The sequence below is a fragment of the Echiichthys vipera genome (assembly GCF_963691815.1).
Source record: "Echiichthys vipera genome assembly, chromosome: 11".
Lineage (NCBI taxonomy): Eukaryota > Metazoa > Chordata > Actinopteri > Perciformes > Trachinidae > Echiichthys > Echiichthys vipera.
The window spans coordinates 100,001-110,000 of record NC_139836.1 but is presented as its reverse complement, the minus strand read 5'-3'; the positions used below and the strand labels follow the sequence as shown (position 1 = coordinate 110,000).

General features: G+C 43.2%; 1 protein-coding gene across 1 annotated transcript in view; it reads right to left on the bottom strand.

Moving 5' to 3' along the window:
* Nucleotides 1–4,835: 4,835 nt before the first annotated feature.
* The window catches only part of LOC310953908 (endoplasmic reticulum junction formation protein lunapark-B-like), a gene marked incomplete at its 3' end in the record, with an annotated part of 15,844 nt that continues 10,679 nt past the window's right edge, over nt 4,836–10,000 (bottom strand). Inside the window, exon 15 of the mRNA XM_083923173.1 lies at nt 4,836–4,939. Coding sequence (XP_083779299.1) covers nt 4,836–4,939 — 104 coding nt within the window. The remainder of the gene's footprint in view (nt 4,940–10,000) is intronic.

Genomic DNA, 10,000 nt, shown 5'->3' with positions numbered 1-10,000 from the left:
TTTCACAATAAGACTACAATCTGCAGGATTTTCACAATAAGACTACAATCTGCAGGATTTTCACAATAAAACTATAATCTGCAGGATTTTCACAATAAAACTACAATCTGCAGGATTTTCACAATAAGACTATAATCTGCAGGATTTTCACAATAAAACTACAATCTGCAGGATTTTCACAATAAAACTACAATCTGCAGGATTTTCACAATAAGACTATAATCTGCAGGATTTTCACAATAAAACTACAATCTGCAGGATTTTCACAATAAAACTACAATCTGCAGGATTTTCACAATAAGACTACAATCTGCAGGGATTTTCACAATAAAACTACAATCTGCAGGATTTTCACAATAAGACTACAATCTGCAGGATTTTCACAATAAAACTATAATCTGCAGGATTTTCACAATAAAACTACAATCTGCAGGATTTTCACAATAAGACTATAATCTGCAGGATTTTCACAATAAGACTACAATCTGCAGGATTTTCACAATAAGACTACAATCTGCAGGATTTTCACAATAAGACTATAATCTGCAGGATTTTCACAAGACTACAATCTGCAGGATTTTCACAATAAGACTACAATCTGCAGGATTTTCACAATAAAACTATAATCTGCAGGATTTTCACAATAAAACTACAATCTGCAGGATTTTCACAATAAGACTATAATCTGCAGGATTTTCACAATAAAACTACAATCTGCAGGATTTTCACAATAAAACTACAATCTGCAGGATTTTCACAATAAGACTATAATCTGCAGGATTTTCACAATAAAACTACAATCTGCAGGATTTTCACAATAAAACTACAATCTGCAGGATTTTCACAATAAGACTACAATCTGCAGGGATTTTCACAATAAAACTACAATCTGCAGGATTTTCACAATAAAACTACAATCTGCAGGATTTTCACAATAAGACTACAATCTGCAGGGATTTTCACAATAAAACTACAATCTGCAGGATTTTCACAATAAAACTACAATCTGCAGGATTTTCACAATAAAACTATAATCTGCAGGATTTTCACAATAAAACTATAATCTGCAGGATTTTCACAATAAAACTACAATCTGCAGGATTTTCACAATAAAACTATAATCTGCAGGATTTTCACAATAAAACTATAATCTGCAGGATTTTCACAATAAAACTATAATCTGCAGGATTTTCACAATAAAACTACAATCTGCAGGATTTTCACAATAAAACTATAATCTGCAGGATTTTCACAATAAAACTATAATCTGACTCATTATCAGTTCAACACTGAATGAAAACATGAATGAAGACGATTTCATATTTAACCCGGTGGTCTAACCCCCCCCCCGTCCTCTGCCCCCCCCCCGTCCCCTGCAGGCGGCGGAGGAGTGGAAGTTCGTTGCCATGGTGCTGGACCACGTGCTGCTGTGCGTGTTCATGGCCGTGTGCATCATCGGGACGCTCGCCGTCTTCGCCGGACGCCTCCTGGAGCTGAACCGGAGCACGGACTGAAGCTCCGGAGGTTTCCCTGCAGAGGAACTTCCTGCGACACCAGCAGGCTTTTATTTTGAAGGACGGCACCGACGGAGCGTCCAGTAGAGGGTGCCGTCCTTCAAAATAAAAGCCTGCTCGCCTCAGACACAGGAACTAAGTCCTGAAGTTTGTTTGTGTCGTTTTTAATAAACACAGAAAAATGTTTTTGTTGCTTTGAAGTTTGAATCAAATGTTTAAATATTTAAAAATGTTTTTATTTTTAAACACGAACGTTTGATAAAATCATTAAATTCTGTTTCCTGTCGTTAAATGTTTTTATTTTTAAACACGAACGTTTGATAAAATCATTAAATTCTGTTTCCTGTCGTTAAATGTTTTTATTTGCTCCAGAAATCATAAAAAAACTGTTTTTCTGGGTTTTTCAGAATAAAACTCAAGAGAAAATCTTTCAAATCAGAAACTTTTTATTCATCGAGTCAAAAACAAAGATTCATGAACGTGAACAACTTCAGAACCTTAAAGAACCTTAAAGAACCTCAGAGAACCTCAGAGAACCTTAAAGAACCTCAGAGAACCTTAAAGAACCTCAGAGAACCTTAAAGAACCTTAAAGAACCTCAGAGAACCTTAAAGAACCTCAGAGAACCTCAGAGAACCTTAAAGAACCTCAGAGAACCTTAAAGAACCTTAAAGAACCTTTAAAGAACCTCAGAGAACTTTAAAGAACCTTAAAGAACCTTTAAAGAACCTCAGAGAACCTTAAAGAACCTTAAAGAACCTCAGAGAACCTTAAAGAACCTCAGAGAACCTCAGAGAACCTTAAAGAACCTTAAAGAACCTTAAAGAACCTCAGAGAACCTTAAAGAGCCTCAGAGAACCTTAAAGAACCTTAAAGAACCTTAAAGAACCTCAGAGAACCTTAAAGAACCTCAGAGAACCTTAAAGAACCTCAGAGACCTTAAAGAACCTCAGAGAACCTTAAAGAACCTTAAAGAACCTCAGAGAACCTTAAAGAACCTCAGAGAACCTTAAAGAACCTCAGAGAACCTTAAAGAACCTCAGAGAACTTTAAAGAACCTTAAAGAACCTCAGAGAACCTTAAAGAACCTTAGAGAACCTTAAAGAACCTCAGAGAACCTTAAAGAACCTTAAAGAACCTCAGAGAACTTTAAAGAACCTCAGAGAACCTTAAAGAACCTTAAAGAACCTCAGAGAACCTTAAAGAACCTCAGAGAACCTTAAAGAACCTCAGAGAACCTTAAAGAACCTCAGAGAACCTTAAAGAACCTTAAAGAACCCTAAAGAACCTTAAAGAACCTCAGAGAACCTTAAAGAACCTCAGAGAACCTTAAAGAACCTCAGAGAACCTTAAAGAACCTCAGAGAACTTTAAAGAACCTTAAAGAACCTCAGAGAACCTTAAAGAACCTTAGAGAACCTTAAAGAACCTCAGAGAACCTTAAAGAACCTTAAAGAACCTCAGAGAACTTTAAAGAACCTCAGAGAACCTTAAAGAACCTTAAAGAACCTCAGAGAACCTTAAAGAACCTCAGAGAACCTTAAAGAACCTCAGAGAACCTTAAAGAACCTCAGAGAACCTTAAAGAACCTTAAAGAACCTCAAAGAACCTTAAAGAACAAACAGTTATGATAAATATCATAAATAAAGAAACAGATCAAAGTAAAGTTTGATTCTTTTTTACTGAACGTTTCAAACATCAAAGCGTCACCATGGAAACCAGGGCTCCACGGCAACAGTTGCCCCTGGAAACCGCCTCTCTTCTCTTTCATCAGTGCAAACATTTAATAAATAAAGTTCATGTTTCATGCGTTTCCTCGTGTTTCAGAGACGGCGGCGAAGCAGGAAGTCGACGACGGCGAAGCAGGAAGTCGACGACGGCGGCGGAGCAGGAAGTCGACGACGGCGAAGCAGGAAGTCGACGACGGCGAAGCAGGAAGTCGACGACGGCGGCGAAGCAGGAAGTCGACGGCGGCGAAGCAGGAAGTCGACGACGGCGAGGCAGAAGGTCCCGACGGAACGACGCCACGAATAAACGGGTTTTCTGTCACGGCGTCGAGATTCAGTCCGAACGTAAACGACACGTGGAAACTCTTTAGAGTCGATCCGCTCAGCGCTTTTATTTTGAAATTTACGGCCGCGTCATCGGTGCTACGGCCGCGTCATCGGTGCTACGACCGCGTCATCGATGCTACGACCGCGGCGTCAAAGATGCTACTGAGAAAATAAATATAAATGTAAAATAAAGCAAGATATCCACAACAAACAGCCGTTTACACGCGAGTGTTACTGCACGTGTCCACGCCGGCGCGTCTGAGGGCGTGAACACGCTTCTACGAGTCTGAGTGACGGAAACGGCGTCCAGAGTCTCTCTTCCATCAGGTCCCTAAAGCGTCCAACATCCAGCTGATCACCGGCGTGGGGAAAATGGCCGACGTTTGGACAGAACCAGGACACAGACGGCTCATGTTGGTACTGATGCTGTTTCCATGGTGACCAGGTGAAACTCTCCAGGTGCAGACGAGTGTGAAGCGAGATCATCGCTGTGATTTTGGCACGAAACATAAATAAAGGCAGCAGAAAAATCTAGAACCTGCAAAACTACAACAATCAAACGTGTTGGCATCGATTTACACGCGCGCGTGTGTGTGTGTGTGTGTGTGTGTGTGTGTGTGTGTGTGTGTGTGTGCCTGTGAGTGTGTGTGTGTGTGTGTGTGTGTGTGTGTGTGTGTGTGTGTGTGTGTGTGTGTGTGTGTGCCTGTGAGTGTGTGTGTGTGTGTGTGTGTCTGTGTGTGTGTGTGAGTGTGTGTGTGTGTCTGTGTCTGTGTGTGTGTGTGTCTGTGTGTGTGTGTGTGTGTCTGTGTGTGTGTGTGTGTGTGTGTGTGTGTGTGTGTGTGTGTATCATGGACACGTGTGAAGCACTTAGTGGCGCCCGCTCTTCTAAACTTATCATAATAATAATAATATAATCATAAAGATGAAGATGATGAAGCAGAGCTGCCTCGTCATCTTTCATGAATCAGCAGTTTTTTGACCTTAATGCTTAAATCGATGATTCACGGACTAAACTTTGATCAAAGTCGATGATTTTCATAAAGAAAACATCGTTTTCACAAAATCACTTCAACTCTCTGAGGAGACGCCGTCCCACAGGGGGCGCTGTGACGCTGCCCTGACTGCTCCGGGGCCCCTCCTCTTTCTTCTTCTTCTCTTCTTCCTCCTCCTCCTCCTCCTCCTCTTTCTTCTTCTTCTCTTCCTCTTCCTCCTCCTCCTCTTTCTTCTTCTTCTCTTCCTCCTCCTCTTCCTCCTCTTTCTTCTTCTCTTCCTCCTCCTCCTCCTCCTCCTCCTCCTCCCTGCTGCGTCAGCGGCTCCTCTGATTGGCTCTCCTCTTCTTTAAAGGTTCGTCTGTCGTCCGATTCTCTTTCATCTGAGGACGAGACGAGAGTTCGTTAAAGACGACAGCAACAAGAAGAAGAAGAGAGGCTGCTGGGACTTTAAATCACCTTAAAATCACTTTAAATCACCTTAAAATCACTTTAAATCACTTAAAATCACTTTAAATCAGTTAAAAATCTCTTTAAATCAGTTAAAAATCACTTAAAATCAGTTAAAAATCACTTTAAATCAGTTAAAAATCACTTTAAATCAGTTAAAAATCACTTTAAATCAGTTAAAAATCACTTTAAATCAGTTAAAAATCACTTTAAATCAGTTAAAATCAGTTTAAATCACTTTAAATCACTTTAAATCACTTTAAATCAGTTTAAATCACTTTAAATCACTTTAAATCACTTTGAATCAGTTTAAATCACTTTAAATCAGTTCAAAATGGTTCAGTCAGGTGAAAATCAGTTAAAATCAGGTTAAATTAGGAAAAGAATCAGTGGAAATCCCAGTATTAATAACATTAATGACAGCATGAATTACATGATTACAGTGTTAATCACAGTATTAATTAAAGTATTAATTAAAGTATAAATTACAGTATTAATGACAGTATTGCAGCAGCTGGGCCTCATGAAGAACCCACAGACGTCGTGACTCGTGTGTGTGACTCGTGCGAGTGACTCGTGTGAGTGACTCGTGCGAGTGTCTCGTGTGAGTGACTCGTGTGAGTGACTCGTGTGAGTGACTCGTGTGAGTGACTCGTGTGAGTGACTCGTGTCTGTGACTCGTGTGAGTGACTCGTGTGAGTGACTCGTGTGTGTGACTCGTGTGAGTGACTCGTGTGAGTGACTCGTGTGAGTGACTCGTGTGTGTGACTCGTGTGAGTGTCTCGTGTGAGTGACTCGTGTGTGTGACTCGTGTGTGTGACTCGTGTGAGGGACTCGTGTGAGCGACTCGTGTGAGCGACTCGTGTGAGTGACTCGTGTGAGTGACTCGTGTGAGTGACTCGTGTGAGGGACTCGTGTGAGCGACTCGTGTGAGTGACTCGTGTGAGTGACTCGTGTGAGTGACTCGTGTGTGTGACTCGTGTGAGTGTCTCGTGTGAGTGACTCGTGTGTGTGACTCGTGTGTGTGACTCGTGTGAGGGACTCGTGTGAGCGACTCGTGTGAGTGACTCGTGTGAGTGACTCGTGTGAGTGACTCGTGTGTGTGACTCGTGTGAGTGTCTCGTGTGAGTGACTCGTGTGTGTGACTCGTGTGTGTGACTCGTGTGAGTGACTCGTGTGAGTGACTCGTGTGTGTGACTCGTGTGAGTGACTCGTGTGTGTGACTCGTGTGTGTGACTCGTGCGAGTGACTCGTGTGAGTGACTCGTGCGAGTGTCTCGTGTGAGTGACTCGTGTGAGTGACTCGTGTGAGTGACTCGTGTGAGTGTCTCGTGTGAGTGACTCGTGTGAGTGACTCGTGTGAGTGACTCGTGTGTGTGACTCGTGTGTGTGACTCGTGCGAGTGACTGTGTGTGACTCGTGTGAGTGACTCGTGTGAGTGACTCGTGCGAGTGACTCGTGTGTGTGACTCGTGCGAGTGACTCGTGTGAGTGACTCGTGCGAGTGTCTCGTGTGAGTGACTCGTGTGAGTGACTCGTGCGAGTGACTCGTGCGAGTGACTCGTGTGAGTGACTCGTGTGAGTGACTCGTGTGAGTGACTCGTGTGTGTGACTCGTGTGTGTGACTCGTGTGAGTGACTCGTGTGTGTGACTCGTGTGAGTGACTCGTGTGTGTGACTCGTGTGTGTGACTCGTGTGAGTGACTCGTGTGTGTGACTCGTGTGAGTGACTCGTGTGTGTGACTCGTGTGAGTGACTCGTGTGTGTGACTCGTGTGAGTGACTCGTGTGAGTGACTCGTGCGAGTGACTCGTGTGAGTGACTCGTGTGAGTGACTCGTGTGAGTGACTCGTGTGTGTGACTCGTGTGAGTGACTCGTGTGTGAGTGACTCGTGTGTGAGTGACTCGTGTGAGTGACTCGTGTGAGTGACTCGTGTGAGTGACTCGTGTGAGCGACTCGTGTGAGTGACTCGTGTCTGTGACTCGTGTGTGTGACTCGTGTGAGTGACTCGTGTGAGTGACTCGTTTGAGTGACTCGTGTGAGTGACTCGTGTGAGTGACTCGTGTGAGTGACTCGTGTGAGTGACTCGTGTGAGTGACTCGTGCGAGTGACTCGTGTGAGTGACTCGTGCGAGTGACTCGTGTGTGTGACTCGTGTGAGTGACTCGTGTGAGTGACTCGTGTGAGCGACTCGTGTGAGTGACTCGTGTGACTCGTGTGAGCGACTCGTGTGAGCGACTCGTGTGAGTGACTCGTGTGAGTGACTCGTGTGAGTGACTCGTGTGTGTGACTCGTGTGAGTGACTCGTGTGAGTGACTCGTGTGAGTGACTCGTGTGAGTGACTCGTGTGAGTGACTCGTGTGAGTGACTCGTGTGTGTGACTCGTGTGAGTGACTCGTGTGTGTGACTCGTGTGAGCGACTCGTGTGAGCGACTCGTGTGAGCGACTCGTGTGAGTGACTCGTGTGAGTGACTCGTGTGAGTGACTCGTGTGAGTGACTCGTGTGAGTGACTCGTGTGTGTGACTCGTGTGAGTGACTCGTGTGAGTGACTCGTGTGAGTGACTCGTGTGAGTGACTCGTGTGAGCGACTCGTGTGAGTGACTCGTGTCTGTGACTCGTGTGTGTGACTCGTGTGAGTGACTCGTGTGAGTGACTCGTGTGAGCGACTCGTGTGAGTGACTCGTGTCTGTGACTCGTGTGTGTGACTCGTGTGAGTGACTCGTGTGTGTGACTCGTGTGAGTGACTCGTGTGAGTGACTCGTGTGAGTGACTCGTGTGTGTGACTCGTGTGTGTGACTCGTGCGAGTGACTCGTGTGAGTGACTCGTGTGAGTGACTCGTGTGAGTGACTCGTGTGTGTGACTCGTGTGTGTGACTCGTGCGAGTGACTCGTGTGAGTGACTCGTGTGAGTGACTCGTGTGAGTGACTCGTGTGAGTGACTCGTGTGTGTGACTCGTGTGAGTGACTCGTGTGTGTGACTCGTGTGAGCGACTCGTGTGTGTGACTCGTGTGAGTGACTCGTGTGTGACTCGTGTGTGTGACTCGTGTGAGTGACTCGTGTGAGTGACTCGTGTGAGTGACTCGTGTGAGTGACTCGTGTGAGTGACTCGTGTGTGTGACTCGTGTGAGTGACTCGTGTGTGACTCGTGTGTGTGACTCGTGTGAGTGACTCGTGTGAGTGACTCGTGTGAGTGACTCGTGTGAGTGACTCGTGTGAGTGACTCGTGTGTGTGACTCGTGTGTGTGACTCGTGTGAGCGACTCGTGTGAGTGACTCGTGTGAGCGACTCGTGTGAGTGACTCGTGCGAGTGACTCGTGTGAGTGACTCGTGTGAGTGACTCGTGTGTGTGACTCGTGTGAGTGACTCGTGTGAGTGACTCGTGTTCTGTTCCTGTTTGTTTCCTCTGACTCGTTTTAACGCTGACGTCATAAAAACCTGAGTTATTCATATAAATATGGTCCTGATGTCATCACGTCCCCGTGAACACATGAATAAACGTGAACACATGAATAAACGTGAACACATGAATAAACGTGAACACATGAAACATTAAAGTCCACGTGAATAAACGTGAACACATGAAACATTAAAGTCCACGTGAATAAACGTGAACACATGAATAAACGTGAACACATGAAACATTAAAGTCCACGTGAATAAACGTGAACACATGAATAAACGTGAACACATGAAACATTAAAGTCCATGTGAATAAACGTGAACACATGAATAAACGTGAACACATGAATAAACGTGAACACATGAATAAACGTGAACACATGAAACATTAACGTCCACGTGAATAAACGTGAACACATGAAACATTAAAGTCCATGTGAATAAACGTGAACACATGAATAAACGTGAACACATGAATAAACGTGAACACATGAAACATTAAAGTCCACGTGAATAAACGTGAACACATGAATAAACGTGAACACATGAAACATTAAAGTCCACGTGAATAAACGTGAACACATGAAACATTAAAGTCCATGTGAATAAACGTGAACACATGAATAAACGTGAACACATGAAACATTAAAGTCCATGTGAATAAACGTGAACACATGAATAAACGTGAACACATGAAACATTTAAGTCCATGTGAATAAACGTGAACACATGAATAAACGTGAACACATGAATAAACGTGAACACATGAATAAACGTGAACACATGAAACATTAACGTCCACGTGAATAAACGTGAACACATGAATAAACGTGAACACATGAAACATTAAAGTCCATGTGAATAAACGTGAACACATGAATAAACGTGAACACATGAATAAACGTGAACACATGAAACATTAACGTCCACGTGAATAAACGTGAACACATGAATAAACGTGAACACATGAATAAACGTGAACACATGAAACATTAAAGTCCAGGTGAATAAACGTGAACACATGAAACATTAAAGTCCAGGTGAATAAACGTGAACACATGAAACATTAAAGTCCACGTGAATAAACGTGAACACATGAAACATTAAAGTCCATGTGAATAAACGTGAACACATGAAACATTAAAGTCCAGGTGAATAAACGTGAACACATGAAACATTAAAGTCCACGTGAATAAACGTGAACACATGAAACATTAAAGTCCATGTGAATAAACGTGAACACATGAAACATTAAAGTCCATGTGAATAAACGTGAACACATGAAACATTAAAGTCCAGGTGAATAAACGTGAACACATGAAACATTAAAGTCCACGTGAATAAACGTGAACACATGAAACATTAAAGTCCATGTGAATAAACGTGAACACATGAAACATTAAAGTCCATGTGAATAAACGTGAACACATGAAACATTAAAGTCCATGTGAGTAAACGTGAACACATGAAACATTAAAGTCCAGGTGAATAAACGTGAACACATGAATAAACGTGAACACATGAAACATTAAAGTCCACGTGAATAAACGTGAACACATGAATAAACGTGAACACATGAAACATTAAAGTCCATGTG